The 24,615-nt window shown below is 37.6% G+C and overlaps 1 protein-coding gene across 1 annotated transcript in view; it reads left to right on the top strand.

The window, feature by feature from the left end:
- Positions 1 to 2,718: 2,718 nt before the first annotated feature.
- DLC1 (DLC1 Rho GTPase activating protein) overlaps positions 2,719 to 24,615 on the top strand; it is a 241,733-nt gene continuing 219,836 nt past the window's right edge. Inside the window, exons 1-2 of the mRNA XM_064449495.1 lie at positions 2,719 to 3,164; positions 19,788 to 20,955. Coding sequence (XP_064305565.1) covers positions 19,900 to 20,955 — 1,056 coding nt within the window. The 5' untranslated portion in view covers positions 2,719 to 3,164; positions 19,788 to 19,899. The remainder of the gene's footprint in view (positions 3,165 to 19,787; positions 20,956 to 24,615) is intronic.

Genomic DNA, 24,615 nt, shown 5'->3' with positions numbered 1-24,615 from the left:
GTTTTCTTAGGCAGACAGGAAACGGACAGACATTGTCTACGATGTCCTTTTCTCTTTTTTAGCTATTCATCAGGCGTTAGAATATTTGAAAGCAAGTTGTATTTGTGAAACTGTTTCACAGAGCAGACCATGTCTTAATACTTTCATAACTTTTAAATATCTCCTCACACATTTTTTTCTTATTCCTGTGACCATCTTCTGCAAAAAATCCCCTGATTTTATTGAAATCAAAGCTTCTTGATGGAACAAAAAGTGAAGTTTAGCCGAGGAGAAAATAATTAGGAAAAAAATTTTAATTAAAATTCTGCCTTGAAATATCTGTTTTCTTTTTTTTAATAGTGTATTTCAATTTTCATCACTTTTTTGATATTATAAAACTCAACATTCTTAATAAATTTTAACTAACAGCTATTTGTTTTATTTTGATTCCCATAAAAATAAATTTCAAAATTGTGCAATTTATGCAATTGCATAATTGCAAATAAATGTGTCCCTTCACAGACTTGTAATTTATTCAGTGAATTCCAAACTGGAAATCTTTCAGGAAAACAGTATAAATCACTCTTTACAGTAGAGTAAAAAAGTTATGCATTTGGATCTCAGGCTAGGCTAATATAGTCAAAAATAATTCTGAAAAGTTATTTACCTCTGTGGCTGCACTTTTGGCTGTTCAGAGTTTACCACCACATATGCCATTTCCTTTTATGGGCTTCAAAGGCCTCCGTCTTTGAAGATGCAGAGGTTAGGCTGGTAAGTCATTCCACTTAAGGCTGTCTACCTCCACTAGCCATGTACATGAAAGCTCCTGGGAAAAATTTCAAACCCACTTCCATTTGGGCCTGCATAATTTTGCAACTAACTTTTAAAGTTAATACTGTAATTTTAAAGCTGAAAAATACATACATACAATTACATGTATGACAATGAAGACCACATTCGGCAAATTTAGCAGACTTTAGCACAAAGTTCCACATGCTGAGGAACTAAAGCTTAGCAAATTAGCTCCAGATATGACCATATTAGTGGGAGCTGGAGACAGCCCTACAGGGCTGGCTTTTCTTTGAGTAAAGAAATGCCCTCGAGAAGACTCGCTTGAGCTAATGAAGGCATTATATAAACAGTTAAAAGGCAGTTGTTGGAGGCTGGTAGAAAGCTCATGTATCAGCGGTTAGTAATTACGAAGGTTTCCTATCTCCTTTCAGAATAAATATCCTGTCCCAGTTGTGGCAGGCCTGCTGAACGGAGACTTTCTTGTCACTAAATATCCAGGTGCTATTTTGTGTAGGGTAGCGTATGCAGTGTCTTACCTCTTTAGCTCCCTCTGAAGGTGAGCCAAAAGGCAAAGATTCCAATCAATAACATGATCAGTAATGGTAAAATCATTTATTCAGAGCAATAATTAATAAAGAAGGTTTACACCAGCTGAAGGGGTCATCAGAAGGTAAATGATGTATGACTGACCCACCTGGGAAGATGGTTAAACTTAACAACAATGCTGCTTTCTTTTTCTAAAGAAAAGGAAAAAAAGAGTTGGTTTCACCCTGTAGTTTGGAAATCATACGTGGTCATTACCATTATGATTCACAATGAATTAAGTGAAATAAAAATTGAGTCAATTATTTCACTTAACTATGAGATCACTGACCAAAGAGGGTTTTTTGCATGTGTTTATCAGTAGAATATGTTATATGAATAGTTAACATTTATTATTAATTGATACACTAATTAAAGCCATACTAGTCATTTCCATTAGCTTACCCTCAAACTTCTAGAGCTGTCCGTCTGGTTTTAATCAAAACCAAATGGTAATCCAAGTTCTCAGGCTGGAACAGCTAAGAGGAAGTCATTCAGAGGAGGCAGAAGAAAGCAGAAAAGATAAACAGATGATATTCACTAAATTTGTATAGAGCAAAGGATGTAGATGCTGTGGATTACTCTGGAGATGTGATTCAGGCACCCTGTCAAACTGGAACAAAGTAGTTACAAGTGTTTTATGTCAGCAAAATACTAATATGATCAAGATGGAGTCTGTCCTTTTGCTTTTGCAGAGCTGGATTTGTGTGACTCTGGAGGATTCTCAGAAGAGGTAAAGCAACATATAGCACTGCCTGCAATATGACTGTGTTTAAACCGTAGTGTTCATTTGCTCAGATCCGGCTTATTCTCTTGAGTAGGAATATAATTTCTGCATACGTGTGTAAACGGTATCTATCTAACAGTGTATATTTGCTCGTCAGAATAGCACTACACCCTTTGTAAATGTGATGTGTTAATTGAGTTTAGAGTATGTTGTTCTCTGCCTGTTTCTCACTACCTGGTGCCAAAGATTGGGCATTTCGGAGACGTTCTCCTCTTGCTCTGGATAACTGTTATCTTTGCATGAACGTTAAAGCGGTATAAAATATTCTTGAAAAAAAAACAAAGAAAAACCCCAAAAAACAGAAGGGAGGGGTTTGAAAACAATTTTACGTTATGTAACTGTAGCACAGATCTACCCCTTTGACAGAAACAGCCCAGCAGTGTATTAAGCTGAATGTCTTGAAATGCTCAGTCTTGTCTTTTTTCTTCCCCCCCCCTCTCTGTGCGCTCTCCTCTCCCTGGCGCAGGCAGCCAGGCTCGCTCCCTGTCTCTCTCTCCCTCTCTCTCAAAGGCAGGAAATACTTTTCAGGCAATCTGGGCCTGGTTGTTGAGGCCCCTTTCACAAAACATCAGTCTGAATTTAGTAGACAGAAGTCACTGGGAAAAGCTTGACAGGCTCACGCTTAGTTAAGGCTCCCTCCAGCTGCAGAGGGTGTTTTTGTTAGAATCACACATAGAGCAAAACTGCTTAGAATAGAGCAATGATCTCAGTAGCGAAATCTGAACTTTTATGCTAGCAGGAGCTAACTGGGACTGGGCTCTTTTGTTTGTTTGTTTGCTCCTTCATTCTGGTGGGTTTTTTTTCTCCTCTTATTGACCAAAGATTTTAGGGAGGTCATGTCTGAACTCCAGATTCTCTTCATCTACGTAAGGGTGTCTTGGAATCTTTCTGTACTCTACCAAAAAATTTAAAAAAAAAACAAAATAAAAGAAAGAAAAAAGGAAAGAAAAGAAATCAGCAAAGAAACAAGCAGTATCCAGCACTGAAGTTGTCTGCTTTCAGGATCTCAGCGCTAAAACTGGAGGTAAAAAAAATTATAATCGTTAAAAATATACATTTAGTTGTAGACTGTGCCATTTCTGTTTATCAAAATGCACCAGATCTATAAAAAAATCTTATCGTGCTTTTTTCTTCACCTTTTAAAAGTATGCTTGATATGCTGAACTTTGGTTATTTGCATTCATATATAAACAGAGCTGCATGGTCTTGCTTGCATGTTTTTTAATGGACGTTAAAGAGGGAAGCTAGATGTGTGAACGATTTCTTTTTTTTTACCTCATTTGCCAACAGGTAGGGCATTTAGGGCTATGTTTTTTTCTCTCCCCCCACCTTCCCTCCCCTCCCCTCCCCTTCCCTCACCTCCAACAGCAATGATGATGATGGGTGTTTTATGTAGATATATCAGTTATACCTCTGCTGGGCTTGGTTTCTAGCCTTTTCTCAGTCCTAGATGAAATTTGTCGTATAATGGACAATACAGTCTTAAATATGTACATGCTAAATCTGAAATTCCAAGGTTTATTTCTTGGCATTAGCTATATTAGGTTATTTTTAGTAACCTATGATTAGATATGCAGTTTGGGGTGTGCTGTGCTAGCATTTAGAAGAGGGAAAGCAAGATTAAGTAAATGTCAGCTGACTATAATTTTCAGTGAAGATGTATGAATTTACTCAGCCTTTTTCTTAACCTAGTAAATGTTTAGCTATTAAAAGTAACAAGAATCTGCTTTTAAGGAGGTTGGGGAAAATTCAGGATATTATCTTTAACTGATGCATGAATGGAGCTGCTGCTATTTTGTGTAAAGGCATGATTTAATTATTACATCAGAAGCATTTTTTCATAACAATCTGTACAGTATCCTTCGTCTTTTTGAAAATCTAAATGGACAGTTGCTGCCTATAAGTAATATGAGAGATTCTTTCTTTCTTACGTGCATCATTAAGGCTCCATATAGTTATTGGCCAGATCGGTAACTAAACAGGAGTCATCTGTTCATATATTTCAAGAAGTTTTTAACTGTGTTTTTACTGAATATTTTTTCAAAATGATTGGTAAGTCATGAAACAACTTTGTGGCATAAAAGGATGTAAAGGACCAGTAAATAGTCCAGAATGGGGTCAAATATCTCCTCTGCAATAGATTGAGAATTGCACACTTTACTGCCATTCAGGTGGAAGAAAGTTGTTCATAGTGGTCAGAAGAGGCTCTGGGTTGTGAAGGGCATGGGTCTGAAGGGGACAGGGAACAACTGGTAGGCAGCAACTTTCTCCTGGGTATATCCTGGGGTGAATTTTAAAGTCACATTCGCACATTTGCTTATAGACAAGCCTTCTCCAGTTCAGTGCCCTGAGCTGGGAGAGCTGTGGTAGATGGGTGGTGGGACTGAGAAATTGGGAGGAATCTGAACGGCTGAGTCTCTGCGTCACTCCCATGAAATTTGTGCTGGAACTTTGATGTCTCAAGGGATTCAGCGTTAGTGGCTTTTATTGCACTCTATTCGCATACTTGCTCCTGCAAGTATGTCTGTGTGTACTTCATATCAGCGACTACTCTAGTTAAACAGAAGAGAAAATACAAAATAATAAAAATAATTATTCCATATCAAGTTATGCCTTCTTCTGCAGCACTGTCTTCTGGGTTTTAAAGAATATAATGACCTCATCTGACCTCACCTGCAGGTGAAAATACATGACACCTGAGACAGTTGAAGTATAGGGTAGACAACAGAATAGAACCCAGAAAGTATTTTCTGATTTAACTGTGAATTTTCTTATAGGCTATAAGAAAATGTAACACAGAAAGCTGCCTGCCTTTTAGATTTAGAATCTTTATTTAAAAGCCCTGAAGATAAACCACTGTTCAACTCCTGGTTCTACTTAGTCTAACTTCCCTAGAATTCTATCTTGGTTTTGTTTTTCAAGATATTCCTGTTCAAGAAAAAGAATTGACAGAAAGCTCACTGTCTAAATAAACCCCAAAAATTATTTCATAGATATATAGCAATAACGACATGGAAAATTAACACCTAAAGTTTTTGACCTTGCTCTGCTCCTTCAGAAATGTTAACGTTCGTAATTTGAAACAAGAAGATAGCCCAAGTAGCAATATCAGATTACTCCTTTGAACAATTAAGCACATGAATTAATGTCTGCAGCCTTGAGAAAAATTAATGCAAGTGGTTACTTTCATGTAATAAAAATTTTTCATATAACTTTCGTTCACCACAAATTTATGTGCCTGCAAACTTATTTTCTTTTGACCGTTGTACCTGTTGACCTCCACGTTAAATTCCATGATCAGAGCACTTGAACAAAATAAGTCTGTATATTTGGGCCTAATTCATGAAGACCTCTAACACAAAGCAAAATGTATTCCTCCCAAAAGAAAATTAAAAGCAAAAATAACAGCTTAGGTAGGCAGTTTTTGAATAGGCAAGTTTTATAGTAAGTCTTTTAAATTGCTGAGCTTAAAATTGTTTTAAAAAATATTCTTTAGGTGGTGGAACAATAGAAGGATGCCCATTTTGGCTTTTTCATAGGTCTTAAAAGTTAATTAATTTCAAATTTTTTAACTGTCAGAAGTGTTAAGCTGAATTTTATATTATATTTTTTCTGTTGTTCTTAACATGAATTTTATTGCTGAAATGTACCTTCTTTCATATAAATCTTCCCTGAGGAGGGCAGTAGCAGGAGGAAGAGAACTTATGAACAGTTTTCTCTTTTGTCAGAGAAGAGATACATTTTAGAGTATGCTCCTTTTTTCTTTTTATCATCTGAATTCATTTTCTGTTCTTTGTCTGTCCAGAGGAAAAGCTAAAAGGTGTTGTTTATGTTGGTTTTCATATTACTTTAAAAATGGAGTAACATAGGCGTAAGAGCAATTGAAATAGTATATATGGAAGGGCTAGATCTTCATTTCCTTCCTAACAGGAAGGAGCCTCTGGAAGTCTCTGGTCAACCTCTCACTCAAAGCAGGGCCAACTAGATCAGGTTGCTCAGGGCATTGCCGACTCGCGTTTTAAATATCTCCAGAGATGATGAACCATGTGGACACTTAGTAAGGACTTTAAGCTTGGCTGTATACACAGGTGTATTTTTTACATGTGTGTGTGTATATATAGGTATATTACATGTACATATACAGAAGTGTGTTTGTATATATATACAAATTATACCCCAAACCATATTTATATAGACTTTTCTCATGTAAATCCTATGTACAGTAAGATTGTGAATACTATTTTTACGGAAATAATTACTGATATTGAATCTGAATATGTTTTTGGGCTGCTGACTTCTGCCTATATTTCACCATAGATATTTGTTGATGCTTTTAGAAACTACTTACTTTAAAAACAATCTGTTGGTAGAGAATTTCAAATCCACTATTACCATAATTACTTGTTTCTCTTGAATGAGGAAAATTGCTTATGTTGAAATTAGAAATGCTTGGAGTTTTATCTCTGGCATATTGTACATCAGCCACTGAACACAAATACAGAGGTTTGCCTTAGGCTGCATGTGTCTGCATTAAAATCATTTAACTGGTACAACGTACTCTTTTCTTCTTGTTTTCACTTCCCTCTAGGCCCTTCTCTTTCTTACTCTGATTCATGGTATTTCCTGTCAGCTCTTTTATCATACCTTGTGTCAAAATTCAGTAAGTTTAGATTAAATGCCCTTGAACTTTAGGAAAGTTTGTAAACAACTTCTTTTACCTCTTAATCTCTAGTGGTTCTCCACCCTTTACCTCACTCTTCATCAGCTCTAGGCGTTCCAGGGTAGGTACCATGTCTTATCAGTGAGAGTTTCCTACAGTCTGTTGCACTAGATCTCAACCACGACAAGTACTCCTCAGTGCTAGAATAAGTAAATGTTCTAACTTGAATGTCACTGTACTTGTGGAAAGTTTGCCTCATGATCCAAAATTTCACTTCGATTAAAGGGGAGTCAGTGGTGAAATTCAAAAAGGAAATTTCATTAGACTGAGAAGTGAGGAAAATCTAAAGTAGTATGGAGGATTGTTGTGAAGTGTTGTTCTGCTAAGGGAGCTAAGAGAAAATGGAAGAGGCAAGATGAACCAGTGAGAAATTTGCCTAGCCATAGCAGCTGGGGTTACGTTATTACAGCTGTATAACTGCAACTTATTGCAGAGCATCCAACAAGCTTAATTTTGCCTTATTAACATCTTTTCTAAGACTGTCACAAAATATGAAGTTTTTTTTCTTCTCCTCATTAATTTTCTCCTGCAAGACACACATGTAATAGGCAAGGAAGACTTCCTTTAGATTCACTGGTTCAGTCTAGAACATTTAACCCTCCACTTCTGAGCAGCCCTGAGGGGCTCAAAGCACTGGAAGCTGTACTGTTAGATTCATTACACACTTTTTTGTCCAGAGGTAAATGGTAGATAACCCTCTTCATTTTGCTTGAATTGTTTATCTTTGGATAATGCTGTTTTACCAGAGAAAGGTGGCAGCTCTCAATAATAATGCACTAAAACATGAAGGTTTTGCTGAAAGGATGGCCTCAAAGGGTTGTACCCTCCACCAGAGAAGCTGGACTTGGAGAATTCCATGTGCAAAAACAAATCTATATTTTAGTTCTGTTAAATACCTATGTGTAGGAGATGTCAGTGCCTTCCTGGCAACTCCAAAGCTTGAGTCACTGTCAGCTTAATAGGATATATAGTGAAAGATTAAAAAAAAAAAAAAAAAAAAAACCAAACAAACAAACAAACAAACAAAACCCACAAAAAAAAAAAAAAAACAAAACACAAAAAAACCCACAAAAAAACCCCCAACCTGGTTTGTGTCATGTGAGAATTGGTAGCTGGTAAAGGAAATAGACCTGAATTTCTTTTCAAATCGAGGGAAGATATTTACATGAGCTCAAGAGTAATCTATTTTGTGTTTCCTGTACTCATGTACTCAAAAACAGTAATTTCTAGGGCTGGGTATGTCTTTCCAGGCAGGCTACAGATGCTGAATAGGAAAATATCTTCATAAGAAGCTCTCAGTATTTTTGACACAGTTTCCCACAGCATTCTCCTAGAGATTCTGGCAGCTCATAACTTAGACAGGTGCACTCTTCGCTGGGTGAAAAACTGGCTTGGATGGTCATGTTGTGGTGAACGGAGCTAAATCCAGTTGGCAGCTGGTCACAAGTGGGGTTCCCCAGGGCTCAGTCTTAGGGCCAGTTCTGTTTAATGTCTTTATCAATGATCTGGGTGAGGGGATTGAACATGCTCTCAGTAAGTTTGCAGATGACACCAAAGTGGGTGGGAGTGTTGATCTGCTCGAGGGCAGGAAGGCTCTGCAGAGGGACCTGGACAAGCTGGATGGATGGGCTAAGGTCAATTGTATAAAGTTCAACAAGGCCAAGTGCCGGGTCCTGTACTTTGGTCACAACAACCCCATGCAAAGATACGGGCTTGGGGAAGAGTGGCTGGAGAGCTGGCGGAAAAAGACCTGGGGGTGTTGGTTGACAGCCGGCTGAACATGAGTCAGGAGTGTGCCCAGGTGGCCAAGAAGGCCAATGGCATCCTGACTTGTATCAGGAATAGTGTGGCCAGCAGGAGCAGGGAAGTGATCGTGCCCTTGTACTCGGCACTGGTGAGGCTGCACCTTGAATGTTGTGTTCAGTTTTGGGCCCCTCAGTACAAGAAGGACATTGAGGTGCTGGAGTGTGTCCACAGAAGGGCAACGAAGCTGGTGAAGGGTCTGGAGATCAGGTCTTACGAGGAGAGGTTGAGGGAACCAGGGTTGATTAGCATGGAGAAGAGGAGGCCAAGGGGATACCTTATCGCTCTCCACAACTACCTGAAAGGAGGTTGCAGTGAGGTGGCTGTTGGTCTCTCCTCCCAAGTAACAAGCGATAGGACAAGAGGAAATTGCCTCAAGTTGCACTAGGGAGGTTTAGATTGGATTTTAGGAAGAATTTCTTCACCAAAATAATGGTTAAGCATTGGAACAGGCTGCCCAGAGAGGTGGTAGAGTCACCATCCCTGGAGGGGTTCAAAAATTTGTAGATGTGGAACTTCGGGGCATGATGGTGATGGGTTGATGGTTGGACTTGATCTTAGAGGTCTTTTCCAACCTTATTGATTCTGTGATTATATGATAAAATTGGCAGACCAGCTGATGAGTTTGGGATTGAGGTATCTCTGGAAAATACTGTGGAGAAGGTCTGTTGACTGTGACTATAGCAGTCATATTCACATTATGAATATTATAGAGGCAGAGAGAAAGGGGATAAAGAGGTGAGGTGCAAACACGTTGTACACACATCCTTTGAAAGATAAGCTTCCTGAATACTGAAATTAAAATGTTATAATGAAAAATAGTCAATTGCAAGGTTTTGTTCTGATGCAGACTTTTTTCCCTATAATTTCACCAGCCTGGGAAATAAATTAAATTTTTACATTCCCTTCCTTGAAGGAAGTGGACTTAATTAGGTCCTCCAGTGCATTTACAAAACACTTAGTGTGCATTAGACGTTATTTCCCTCTCTATTTTCAAAAGAATACCTAGTACAGCAGCCATTTTGATTAATTTTTGTTTTTCACATCTTCAGTTACATTCCAGAAATACTTGCTCAGTTTGCTCACAGTACTTTTTTACAGGTGCATCAAAATGGGATTTCAAATGATACTGTTAATGGTTCATTCCCACGAAAAAAACACAGCCATCTCAGTAGTCATTCTCTCTAGACTCTTGATGATAAAGTATTTGTTTTTATCAATGGGACAAAGTAATTTTTAGCTATTTATGTACAAGGTATATGCATAATAATGTCAAAAATACTTTTTTAGTCCTGTCTACACCAGGAATGAAAACATGCACCCTACTATTCAGTAGTTCTGTACTATTCAGACTAGTTGCCAAAAGTTACTGTCCACAGTGCCTCAGATTTCATAGCTCATGGCTATAACAAGCACCAGCAACTTTTCTTTAAATGGAAACACTCTATTAGAACCTTAAATCTAAGAGGCATCAGGAATACAATCTGGTTAATTTATATTGTTTTCAAAAGGTCCTCCTGTAACTAGAAAATTAGTTTTTCATCAGAGTTGGCTAGAAAATGGAATTTCTTCCATCCTGGGAGGGGGTAGGTGGGGAAAAAAAAAGATGTTTGGGAAAAAATTATCCTAAATCAGGACCAGAAATAATAGCCTCAGTTTTCTGGGTTGCCATGTCCTATGGGATGGACTTTTCTTATTTCATGTTTTATTTTCAAGGTGCTTCCAGTTAAGGGAGAGGGAGAAAGGAGGTGTAAGGAATCTGCCAACTATGGGGTTTTTTTCTGTTCACTGGGGATGGAGATCAGAAGAAATTTTGTGAGAGGATTGGAAGGGCAATGAAATTTCCATATGGAAGACCTCCATTTTGGAAAAGGGAAAAAAATCCATTAAGGAAAGTAAATCCTATGCAAAAAGAAGAGTCTAAACCTTTACACTTCAGATTACTTTTCTTCATTCCAAAGAAATAAGCAATTTATATTATGTTGGAATCAAGATGGTATAATATCTTTCAGACTACTAAATTTTGAAGACCAGCAGAGACCTACAGATCAGGATTGCTAGATAACATGGCTCTGTTTTTCTTCTAAAAAATCTATGCTAGAAATGCTTTTTGGCTTGAAGCATCTCTTTTTCTAGTGACAGTTATAAATCCAATAGCTGTTGTAACTCTGGAAGGAAGCTGTGGTGAAGATGATGGATGATCATAACATCTAACAAGAATTCAATGCTGATCATTAATGTATTAAAATGCCATTAATGAAATTACAGTAATGTAATTATACTATAAGTATTGTAAAAAAATAGTATTTATCTGTTCTATTGACTATTCGTCAATGCCAAATAGTACAAAAATATAAAGTCAGGTATTTAAAATTGTCTTTAAATTGGTTTTTATTTGATAATTAAATTGGGTGTAAAAAATATAGATCTTAAGTGAGCCTGGATAACTCTGGATCAGTTTGGATCCTGTCATTTCCCCTTTCTCATCCTTGAGGAAGAGGCTCAACTGATCTGAGGCTCAGCACTGGAAATGAGCCAAATACAAAAGCAACCAAGATAAAACCCACTGTAATCACATGTTGGCTACAAGTAAATGCCCTTCTTCGTATGATAATGAGCACCGATAATGCAGATACTTTTTGAGGAGGAACAGAAAGTAAAACAACTCCATGCTGGTTTATGTTTTCTAACAATAAACTAAGGCATATTGAGAAAGTTTGGGCTCATATCTTAGGAACCAATAATGTTTTCACATAACAAGCAAAACTTTGGATGTCTTTGAATGAACAACTTGCCAACTTAACATTATAGTTTTGGACGTCTGATGTACGACTGTACAGTATCACAATTTTTGTAACATGTTAAATGTCTTTTAAAGAAAGGATGTTAACAACCTTAACAGTATTACACATTTTCACTGACAGTAAACTATAATGAGCATATCTGATATATGTCAGAATCTGTAATGGAGAAAAGAAAATAACTCTTCAGACAGAAGCTAAACCATACTTTTCATTCTTTTTATTGTTTTTTGCTATAGCTTTTCCCGCTCCATTTCTTTTTCTGAGACGAAATGACCATAACTGCATACAGTTTTCAGTTCATGGCATAAACAGAATTTAGAAAATATTATTATGCCACTGTATGCTCAGACTGTCTTTTGCCTACTGTGTTACATACTTTTTAATTTTCTCTGAGCTTGAAATTCAGTTCCAGATTACCAGCCACCGTGATTCTTGATTTGGGGTTTTTTTCCTCGATTGGTAGCAGGTATCATAGAAGCTTTTATTATGCATTTATATTTAGAATTATTTTTTATAACTGCATACCATTATATTTATTGACAGGGAATTTCATATGCATTTATCTCCTAGCTCCCCTCTGCAATTGGGTCCCTCTGTACCACCAACAAACTGTGTCATTTCACTGTTTTTCTCCTTCTGAATAACATAAAAAAGCATGGGTTCTAACAGCTGCCTTTGTAAATCTATTAATAATGTCCCTCTTTATTAAAAAAAACAAACCTCACTGTTGGTTTTCTGTTTCCTTTTGGGGTTTTTTCTGTTTGGTGTTTTTTTTTTTTAATTTGCATTCTTCATAAGATTTTAATCCAATTTACTGCATATGGAGATCGGACTTGCAAGTATATAGTTCAGGACCAAGCCATCTTTACTTAATATTTTTTTCTTTAAAACCAGATTTTGGTACATCCCGCCATTGCTTGCAGCACCCCAAGGATGAGTGTGCAATTCCCCCTGTTCCTTCAGACCTCTTATTGTGCGGAGATACCACCCATGGGGCTTAGTAAGGAGATGGGGGCCAAAAATCCCTTCTGCTTGCTCTTCTCTTTCATGATCATCAAGAAAAAGATTGGAAAAAGAGTCTCTCTCTTACCCCAGAAAGGCTGTACTTCCCACACCTACTCCAAGTCCTAGTCAGGATCCCTTCTGTCACTGTGCATCTCTCTCCTCAAGTAAAATCCGTCTCTGGATCCAAAGGCATTTGCCATTAGCTTGGAAGAACATACCTGATGCAGCTCCCCAGATTTCCCCTCTCTGCCTTGCAGGCATCATAATTGTCCCCTTTTGTTCCATGTACACAGAGGGTAACTTTGGGGAACTTTCAGAGTCACGAGTTCAGCAACTTCTCATTTGAGTATTGTTCAATTCTACCAGTTGGTTACTGATGACTTTATTTTCTTGTCCTAAAACCTGTTCTAATTGACATTTCAATATAAGTCAGTTCCTCAGACATACCTGAGGGTTGTTATCTGTTGCCATTTTTTTACTTGATCTACAGCTGACCAGCAATTGGTGGTGCATTGCAACAGTCTATTTTTAAAATCTTATATTATAGGGTATGTGGTGGTAAGAATGTTTGTGTTTGTGTTTAGTTCATACTTCTGTAATAAATACTGATACCAAAGTCATGCTGTCAAATGCAGTGCAACTTTCTGGTGTGTATTGAAGGCACAAAGAATATCATTCCAATACTAGTGTTTGAGAGTGTTTCATAAGTTTTCTTTTTAATATTGCCTATTATTTTGAAGTATTTTACCAGAAAAACGAGGACCAAGAATAATTCCAGAAAGCACTTTTTATTATATGGTTCATGCGGTAGAATGTCACACTCTCGTGTTGCACAGAAATATTTCAATAAAAAAAAGGTACATACTTTTCTGTAAAATAAAATAGCTATATTTTGTCCATAGCTGTTATTCATGTTCCTTCTTTTAGAAAACTTTTGGGATTGGTGCTTGTTGTATTACAGTAATATCAAAAATTTAGCCTACAGCCTTTAGTAATCCTAAATAATATAATGTATCATTCAGTTCTTATCCACCTAAGACTGTATTACAAATACATTCAGAAACTCTCCCTACCTGTCTGGTGTTGTATGACCAGAGTATTAATCCACAGAAAAATTCCCATTCAGGTAGTTATAGCTGAGTTAAACTGTTAGCAGAATTTGTATTAATTATTTCACAGCTGACAGCAACTTCTATTAAGAGACAAGCTATGATCCTAAATGTTATCTATCCAACATTCCTCCTAGTATTACTTTCTCAACAAAAAAAGTGTAAGAAAGAGAGGGATTAGGAGTTATTTTTTTCTCATTCACTTCACTTCTAATACTTTTTGTCTTGAAAGGCCTACAGAATGACATAGAAGAGAAAATACTTAGGTGATCAGTGTCAAGTAAGCTGTGCTATGTCTGTAGTTATACGGATTGCATTGATTTGAGTCATTTAAAAATAATTTTTAAAGCAGAAATATATATACAATGAATGTGAGTCAGTCTGGTTTAATATACCTGTTTGTCTTAGTGTAGTCAGGACTTCCTTAGCTTTTCTTGAAAAATGGGAATATCAGGTATGCATTGCATACTTTCACAGAAGCCCCAACTCTTCTGTTGGAGCCAGCAGGACTTGGGTTATGGATTTCAGTAAAATATCGCTTACTTACCATGTTTCACCGCTATACAAAGACTGTACTTCTACTTCTGCGCACTAGTTCATGGCTGAAAACAAACAGATGGTATATCCTCAAAGAAAAGGACAGCTACTGTGTGAAAAGACGTTACTGGGCTATGTTTGTGTTTATCTGTACAAAAATCAGCAATAGTTATATTACTTACCTCTTTTCACATTTGTAAGTGCATCACATGCATATACATGCAAACCTTACCGTTAAAATTTATATGAATTATTTCAACTGTTTTCTGATTTCATTCCAAAGACACACTTGTCTTAAAAGTACTATGTCTTTTCAGATTTTTAGAATAAAGTTGTAAATATTTTCAAAAGAGTTATTAGTTCAAACAGGTTTTGATCCTGTATGATCACCTCTTATCTATAAAAGAAATTAGGGAAAATGCATCTAGTATTCACTAGATTAACACCCTAAACAAATAACCCTTATATTTCTATTCTAGGACATCAGGGTTTAGAATGGTCTATACCTATGCACTACAAAGGCTGTTTATATAGAAACTGCAGACAAGGTGAGCCTCCATGTCAGCGAAATCCAAAGGGTAGTATATGTCCAGGAAATAAGAGAAGGAAGGACTGTAAATTCTAAAACGGGAGATATTTTAAAATAACTAGCTGAGTGAAGACCTAGAGGCTTATGGTTTATCTCAAATTATTTGTAAACAACATTCTGTCTCAGAGCTTGGTATGGAGTTACTGAAAGACCTGAATGTAAGCCAGACCAGGAAGACGTGAGATGAGTTTATAGGAAACAGACCCTGTTCACTCAGACTTCCTTAAACAAAGTTTGCTGACTGGGGTCACAGACCAATGGAGATAAAATAATGATAACAAAATAAATATTTCTGCTTGATCTCTGTTGCTTACGTATGCCTGCTATGTAAAAAATGTAATGAAACTGTCTTTCATCTCTGTGTAAGTTCATAAGCTAATGCTTTGCCTTATTTTTTTGCAGAAGAGATTTGCATCCCGTGTAAAGTATTAGCACAAACTGAATTCCACTGGCAGGACAGTAGAGACCGTACTGCCTGGCTTGCCCTCTCTGAAATTCTCCTGACATTTCTACTTAGTAATCTATCCCATGTTCTTTATGACTTTCTACCGTCCAAAGCCTATTTATTGCAATGTGGCTAAGGTCGTGCATGGTGCAAAGAATTGTCAGTATGGTGGATCTGGTGGGGCCAGCAGGGATGTCAAACCTGGGTCAGTGACTGTCCTTGCCTTGGTCAGCCAGGGATGCCACAGACATGTCCTCCTGCGTGGTGGTGTCTTATTTGTGCCTGCTTATGCCACAGCCTTCCCATTCTAATGGCAATGTGGCCCATCTGATGAGGTGGCTGCTGCTGCTGAATGGCTCTACGTCATTACCCCTTTCTTCCACCCTGGGAGAATCAGGGTAGGCACTGCTCCTGTGTCCTAGGAGGCTGAGGGAGGAGTTGGAGGACCAGAGAGCCCTGGTTGTGTGCCCCTGCCTCTCCACTCTTATAACTGGGAGGTTTCGTGTCCCATCCTGTGCCCCAGAAGGGGAGCTGGGTCTCTGGCAGGTCTGAGTAGCACAGATACAGACATTAAAGTAAGTGTCCTTCTTCCCCTTTCCATTCTCACTCTAGCTCCAACTCCTAGATCTTCCTGCTGCAGCTTGCACAACTTTCATGGGGTGTCAGTCATAGTTATTGGGTCTGTTTTGTTTAAAGATACTTCTTGTAGGCCATCATATTTTGTTGAGGAGGGAAGTAAAGAAGGTAAAATGTGTCTTGAAAAATGCACAGCACAGCCAAACCTGAATGGAATTTCATGAGATAAAGAAAGGATGCTTCTCTGTCTGAATTTCGAAAGCCTCCTGGAAAGAGTTTAATTTGAGATTCTCAGAAAAAAAAATCATAGGAATCCTCCTTGAAAGAAAATGTTAGACAATCTAATTACAGGAGAGCCTAAAATTTCATCTTATACATCACTTCACTCCATGCTTTATCCTGCTGCAAAGTAACTATCGGTTCCATGAGACTTGAGACAAAACTTCCAAAACAAACAAGCCCTATTTTTCATTTTTATTATATTTTACAGGTAAAGGAAGCAGACAGTAGATTATTTATGAAACCCATCTAACATGACATCTTGTTTTGTAAACACCGTGAAGCATCACAGAGGGTGCTTGAAGGGAATTCTGCTGCAGTGTGGTCAGCCACTGCACACTTCCATTTCCCTTGGTCAAGAATTGCCTACTGAGCCAATGTTGCCAATATTTCTTAAGCCACATCCAGGATCAAGATTTTTTGTCTAATTGAAGTCTTTATCATTCATATTTTGTTCCAAACCTTATTCTTCAGAAAGTTAATGGTACTAAGCAGTACCAAACTTAGTGCTATTGAAAAGTAAAAGCAAAATACGAGTCTTAATTATGGGAGCAGCTGAGTGGGCTGTATCATGATGACAGATGCTTTGACCAGAAGAAAAGGACCTTTTGCTCTACAAAACATTTCAACAGACTGCTAAGAGTTTATCTGCCTGTCTTAAAAACCTGGAAAAATCAGATATAAAGGTTTCTAGTTGTGGGATGCTAATGATGGAAAGGGAGAAACAGGGATGCTTCTTCCCCTGGTGAACAGTACAGAAGGACTTGAGAGGGGCATTTCTCAGAGGACAAAAGGTGCTGCACATTAAGTAAAAAGTGAGCGGCAATAGCAGAAGAGCAGTGATCAAGACAGGAGCCCGTTCTTCTGCGAAGTGGCAGCTTACTTTGGCAGAGAAAGGAGCACAGTTATGAATCTTATTCAGAGGTCTGGAGTGGTGAATCCTCCAAAGTACAGCTTATCTGCCTGCATGTGAGTGCAGAGGAAATAGGTTATTCTGAATACAGAGGTAGAAGAAAGAAAAAAGTTCCTTGTTGGTCCATAACTGTCAAGCAATTGTAACAGGCAAAGAATTTTTAAGTTGAATTTGGCAAATAACGCAGACTTTGAGGAGTGGAGGGAGAACAGAAGAAAAGTAAACTTCTACCAAACTATGGGCTCCTCCACGTAACATGGGAATGAGGGGATTTCAGGGATTGATAGCTGAAGCTGCCGGGAGAGTGGGCGTATGTAAGGTAAATTTTTCATACTCAGTGCTAACGTAAGCTCACATTTTAGAGAACAATGAAAGTACCCTTGTCATGTATTTATTTGTCTTGCATTTCAAGCAAAGTATTTGATCTTCTCTTGTTTAATCATTTTTTCTGCAGTCTATAAAGCAGCCAAAACTAGTGATAGTGCAAGTAAAACAGAAGGGTTCCTAGAGTAAAATTTATTTGTTTTTCATCCCCCATGAAATATAACCCTCCACATCCAAAAAATGAAAAACAGTAAGGGATCTGTTCTCCTCTTTCTGCACACGTGTAGCTCCATTTAGCAGCAGCGAGATTAACATACACCCATTAACTCTTTGAATACCTGCCATCTGCACATTAAGAGCAGCCTAAATCCTAGGCAGACGGATGCATGCATGTCACTAGGAAGTTGCATTTTTTAGCTTTTTATACTTCATATTACTGGTGTCTTTTCTTGATTTTTTTTTTTTTTCAGAAATTCCCCTGTAAGGCTGTCGCAACAGTGTTTAATTTCCTGTAAAGTAGATGGAGCTACTGTTCTAGCAGGGAAAGAGAGAGGGAAGCTACAAATGAGTTGCACCCAGGTGCATCCCCAAGCAGTGCTAATGGAGGGCAACAGAAATCATAGAGCCCCTTTTAGCAAACCTGTCCCTTTTCAGAGGTCAAAACAAAACACAGTAGTGTTGTAAAACTAATTTAAATGCTTCTGAAGAACTTTAGGGTTCATGAGGAAAAGGTGCAGCAGAAGTTAGAAGTATTATCATTATTGATTTGCACCCTGTGGTAATTTTGGACCACAGACACTTAGAAATAGCACAAGAATAAAAATATGAAGTTAGAATAAAAATGTAAATGCACTGCAAATTTATACAATAATTTGACTTTACATTTTAATATTTCCTCTTCCTTTCATATTCAACCTGGAAGGAAAAGAGAATCTTAAAGTTGTATTAACTTATTACTACCAAATTTTGCCTCTGAAAGCAGATAATTTTTTTTGGCCTGGCTTTGTGTGTTATTTTCCATTTTCCTTAGCCTCCCACACACTAATGACTTGTGCATGGAATTCTCTTACCCTATGAATAAATTTTCTTTTTAAGCACAGTTTCCACAGAGGTGGAAAATGTGAATGTGAAATGAAGCTTGCCATTCTCAAAGAAGGTTAAAGATCTAGGAGCGTGTACAACTCTATCCCTAAAATCCGTTTGTCAAGACATAATTTACAGAGGTTCAGTTGCACAAGCATAATTCTGCATTTCTTTCAAGATGAACACTTTTATACTTTCAGGCATGTGATTTGTCAGGGCAGCTTTGTGGCCTGGTGGGCAATCAGAATTTGCCTTAGTGGACTGAAATGACCCAGAACAAACTCAGTACTTAATCTTCTTTATTGCTGAAATCAATAAGCAGATCCATGCTAAGTGCTGACAGCTCTTATGTAGGGAAAGAAAAGTAGAAGCGTCTGCTCCTTGAACTTCTAATGTTTTACAGGCCAGAAGATTTGTTTTGTTACTTGACAAAGAACTTGATAATTTTGTTTCATAATGCATAAATTAATATAAGGTATTTTCTTAGTGCTAATTCATATGCGCAGTGTCTTAAAATTAATGTATCTCAAGTGCCATCATCTAGAAGGCCTGATATAGCAGTCAGTAAAAGATACCCACCTAGATAATCGAGCAGGCACCAGGGGCTGTGGCAGAGCCTGATGCTCCAGGTGAAAGACACAGTGAGGGCTGATGACACTGGCTCACAAGCGCGCCTTCTGGAGGCTCCCATCCTAAATAAGGGTTTCCTCCATTCCTTACAAGAGTAGATCCCAAATATATTCACCAAGGGGTTTTTCACATTTTAAAATGTATTTAAGCTAAGGAATATGTCAAAAACATAAATTAGTTTTCCTAGGGTTGTATTTTTTATTACCACACAACAGCTGATTGCCCCTGCAGTTTCATATAATACTTGTAATTACAACTTGTCCTGAAGAGAGTGAAATAATAATAATAAAAATGAAAGCCACTGAATGGGCCAAAGCTACTTATAAGACAAGTGGTTTATAACTTTGGTAGATTCAGAATAACCCTCAAATTCTGCTCTACCTCTTTGGGAAACAGCCAAAATTTTGTACTCCGTGGATACCTCTGGATGAGGAGGAAATACAAAATAACTTTGTGTGCAAAGCAATCATAAGACATAATGCCATTTATACCCATGGAAATTAATATCTTATGACAGACATAGTTGAGAGAGACTTATTGTAAAAATTTTGGCTCTGAAGCTACTTGCCTGTCCATGTGCCTTTTTATACCATTTTTGTTTACTTGATATTGGAGCATAATCAGAAAAAAAGTTATACTGAATTATGGGTGCTGTCAAATTTTGTATGAAAAGTATTAAAACTTTAAACAAAATAGTCTTCTAAATTCCTGTCCTTCTGGTCCCGCAGTCTTATCTTGCTTTTATACTTTTGTTTAAACTGTTCCTTCCATTTTTTTCTTTTTTTATTTGGAGTTGATTCAGTAACCCGGTCTTTTTTTATTTCTTGCAGATGTTAAAATGATGAAACCCTCTCTCCCTCTGGAGCAGTGCACAGCAGCCATGACATCTCCTCTGGTCCTCCGTGGAAGGTACTTTGCAGCCTGCTGCTGAACTGTTATGACATGTCTCTAGCAATCAGGAAGAAAAGCTGGGAAGAGCACGTGACCCAGTGGATGGGATTGGCTTTGGAGTCTGTGGAGTATAATACAGCATGTCGTCACGGACTTGTAGCTGATAACTTGCAGGCAAGTATGGAAAAAGATGAGGTTTTGAGTGTGGACCGGAAAGAAAAATGCGCTTCATTTCCAGAGTGCTGTTATAGTGGAGAGCTGATTGGCTTCCCTGCAAAGCAGTTGGGAAATGTTTCGAAGGAGGTGGATGAAAATGATAACCATGAGGATGAGGAGCACTTTCTGGAGGCCAGCACAGAAACTCTAGTTCATGTGTCTGATGACGATCATGACTATGCAGAACTCAGCCTGGATAGTGTTAACTACCACACCACTGCTGTAGGAAGGGAACCAAAAGATGAAGAGAAGAATTTAAATGGAGCAGGCTCCTTAACACAGATGGTACCAATAACAGAGAGTTACAAGGCAACAGAAGCATCCAGACTAATTGGAGATATAAGTAAGGAACCTGGCTGTGATACAGTTCCTAAAGAGGAAATGGAAGAAGACAACATTTGTGGCAGTATTGGCCAAAGCCTGGAGCTTTGTAATTATGAAGGTTTAAATGAAGTAGTAGATGTAGAGAAAGAAAATCTTTCTAATTCTTCAAATGTGAAAGAAATTATTATGCCTGGGAAGCAGCTGCTTCATACTGCTGTAATTGCACAACAGCGCCGGAAATCTGATGCTTTTAAAGACGGGCTTGGAAAGTCTGAGTGTAATGTGGTAGAGAGTGGGATTTCTTCTGAATCATGCATCGGCAGTGATAGACAACTATGTTCAGTAGTGGAATCCAGCGACTGCCTTATGCAATCTTCTCCCTGCTCTCTCATCCCGGCAGTGGAAAATGGTTTGGATGAAAGTGGTTTCACAGAACCTCAAGTGGCCCCTGAAAACAAATGCTTTTCAAATGTCAGTTCAGGAGAAGATATTCAGTCTTTACATGTAAGGGATCATTTGACCACACAAGAATATTCAGACAGTCAAGTGAAACTGCGCAAAAGAAAGGTAGGATGCTCATAAACTGCAGAGATTTTTTTTTTTTCCTAATGTTTTCTCCCCATTTCTGATGAAGGTGATTCCATGACTGATTGATTGAAGATCAAATGTGTTTTTCAGCCTTGTTTCAATAACTTGTCAGATTTTTCTTCAAATGGTTTTGACAATAATGTGTTTATACAACAACCGAGTTTCATGAGATCTTTTTAAGCTGAAAATGGCCGAGCTGTGAATTTGGAAGGTGCCTTATATTCACTTTATTTTACTCATATATAATTATAAATATGTTGTTCAAGGCTAAATGAATTAGTGTCTTCTGTGGGTTTGGTTTTATTTTTGGTTTTCTGCTGTTATCAGGTATTATTAGCCCTCTTAGGAAACAGATTGTGTCTAGAGGATTGGAAACCTTATTGAAAAAAGAGAACAGGGAAAAAGTGCAACAAAACTTTCAAAAGGAAAAAAGGAGTGGAAACAGTTTGCAGCAGTTCTTTGGTTTTCAGCTTAGCCCCACAAGCATATGTTCTTGCAAAAAGAAGTATGCAGAGTTTGAAAAAATGTTTTGTAATCTTAAAGCAACCAGAGAGTTTCACTGTCCACACAGAGTAAGGAAGAATATCATTACAAAATTTTAACGGAGAGATTACCTAGCAATAAAACTTACATTGGCTTTCACGGGAGGAGATGTGTTGGCTGTGGCACTACAGAATTCATCCTGAAGTCTGGCTTTCCCAGCTATGCTGTTTATTCTTGCTAATAACCAATACGTAATTGTTTGCTCCTCTCTCTGCCTTTTTTCATTTGACATGATCCAGCTTCTTTTGTCTGTTTTTTAAATCTGGTTTCTATTAATTGGGGAGTGGGGGTGTTTCTATCAGCTGTAGCACCTCAGTAGCTGTTTCGCTAAAGCACAAATTTACATATCTAAAGTACTGTGTGCCAACACGGTATCCTGAGCTGCTGGCCATTGCTTCCTTGTGTAATCCCTTTGTTAATATTAACGTTCAACTGATATGGTTGGAAGCTGTATGTAACTTTTGCAAGATTTTTCAGAAGCCCTCAAAGCCAGTCTTCATTTGGTAGTGCATGCAATCACAGTTAACATGGTAACTGTTCAACTGATCTCGCAACATGTATGGCTCTGAGTTACAATTAAGAAACAGAAACCTGACTAGCAGTACCAAAAATGCTAAACTTGCCCATCTGTAGAAAACAATTTAAGTTTAAAACAAAAAAAAACACCTCTAAATTAACATCATATTTGAGAATTAATTGACTTTTATAACCATATGCTCAGGTGCTCAACTTTAGCATATAATTTTCTTTTTTACTAAGCATAGTTGTTAATATTGATGTGTACATTTCATATTGTGAGCAAGATTAATTTTTATAGTGTAATTTTGGGATCCTATAATTATTATTTGAAAATACAGATAAACCTTATTTTTATTATGTCAGATACAGTGGCTATGCTGTGAATGCCCACATTTGCTTTCAGTGTACCATGCTTTATACTTTAATAGGTTTGACATTACTAGTTTCCATGTATCTTGTTGTATCTTGACCTGAGGTCATGTACTCATCTTTTCAATGTCCACTCACCAGAATTATATTTAAGAATATATTTGTGATTTATGATTGTCATTAAATATATAAAAGGCAGAATATAGAAATTCCAGTGAGACTAATGGTGAGAAAAACTAAGAAAGGACATGAGCATAGAAAGGAGCAGAACAAGGAGTTGTTTCAATGAAGGTTGAGAGTTACATGGCTGCAGCAACACCAAAGCTGTGTGCACTGTAAAAGGTGATGGAGTCTGTAGATCTGAAGCAGTGACCTTGTACACTTTGGTTAGAGAAGTCTACCAACAATGGTAAAATGTTCGGCAAGAGGGAAAAAAGTATGATCTGCTGTTGCTGCTGATATTATTTATCTCAAAATTCACAGGACGCTTCTTCAGACAATGCTCCTGTGTGCAGGGTTTTATCATTTATCACTAATCATACACTATTTTACAAAAGCCTGTCTGTGTTGGTAATAATCTGTAATGAAAAATGTGCCTATGTTTACAAATGTTCCTTGAAAGCCACGTTTGTAATTTTAACAAAACATTAGAAAAACAACAGACTTGAAACTGAATCCATCCATAAAAGTCAAGTATTTGGTTTGCAGTGACAGGAAGACTTAAGGGATTGGGAATGGTATATAAAACCTTTTCTCTCAAGGTCAGCAGTTCAAACAGTGTAGTTAAGGCCTAAAACACACCACTGTCTGATTAATGCTCGGTGTCAATTATAGTTGCAAATACATATGTGCTCTTAGAGGTCAGAATATGAGAAAAAGCACATGGAGATGGATTGCTGAAGGTATTTGGGCACCCAAACCTTGAGGTGGCACCTTGGGGGATCATAGAAAGGAACTGAACTTCAGGTACTTTCGTGACAGCCAAGATCTTAGGATCTTTGAGGAGGTATCATTCTGCTCTTACTAAATTCTTCTGAAAACCTGTTCCTCGTTAACATTTTAAACTGCTTCTAATTGTGGCAACAGAGCATGACCTCCCCTCTTATCTTTAGATCTGCTGTCTTCGAACTGAAGCTGAGGTGAGACTGTGGATCTGCTGTGCTTGCTCTGCAGATGAATGCAGGTCTGAGGGCTTGAGGGCTTAAGGACTTAAGGTTTAGCATCTTTGACCAGCACTAGCTCCATTTCAGTAAATTGCTTTAGTCATGATGGATGTACTGACACTGAAGATACTTTTTGCAAACAGGTCCAGCTGTTACAGCATTCTTTGCTCCCTTAAGTCACCAGGGTTCAGAAGGTTGATACACATCACCCTCTTTCCCTTTGTTTTCCCAGAAAGACTTCCTAAGGCTCAAAACTAGGAAATGCTTGAATTTAATTGTGAGAAGTTAATGTTAGGACTAATTGAAAGATCCCACAGTAATCAAGCTTTCCTGGTTTTGTGTTAATTCATAATCAATTCAGTTTATCCACAACATAAATAATGACTATTAATGGTTCGCTGTAGCAGAAGCATAAACGGGTATGTGGCTACACCAGCTAGACCCTCCTCTATGCTCTCCTGGTTTAAATAAATTTGGGATTTTAAGATAGTCACTTCACTTGAGAACTGTACATTCTGAATTTCCAAAGGTTGGAGTAATCTCAACTGTGGTGTTGCAACCTATATTAATCATTATTTTGTAAATGCAATTTTTAAAAAAAGGTTAAGACAGCTCTTTTACATGATGAATCAGTAAAGGAGTAGAAAGTCATCATTGTGAAGTTTGACTCTGAAGAGTTTGAGTAAAAATCCATGAAAATTAAAACAAAAAAAAATGAAACAGCAATGAACTCCACTTATAAAATTATTTTTGACTTGTTCCTTATATTTCATTGTTCTCACCCCACCTCCCACCCCCATTCTTAGATTATATGCCTAGAGATTGTTCCATGTAAATTGGGAGAAAACAGCTAAGGAACCAACTGTGACTATTCATTCCTCTCTCCTGTTATATCACCTATTATTTTTAATAAAATACAAAGTGACTCATGACTGTGGGGAAAAAAAAAGAAACAATAAAAACACTATAACAGCAAGTAACATTGGACTCAATTCATAGCAGATTGTAGTATCCCTGCATTTAAGGAAAGGAGGAGATGGAGTAT

This window comes from Phalacrocorax carbo, chromosome 4 (genome assembly GCF_963921805.1).
Source record: "Phalacrocorax carbo chromosome 4, bPhaCar2.1, whole genome shotgun sequence".
Lineage (NCBI taxonomy): Eukaryota > Metazoa > Chordata > Aves > Suliformes > Phalacrocoracidae > Phalacrocorax > Phalacrocorax carbo.
Note: the sequence above shows the minus strand (reverse complement) of the source record. Positions and strands in the feature narration are given on the sequence as shown.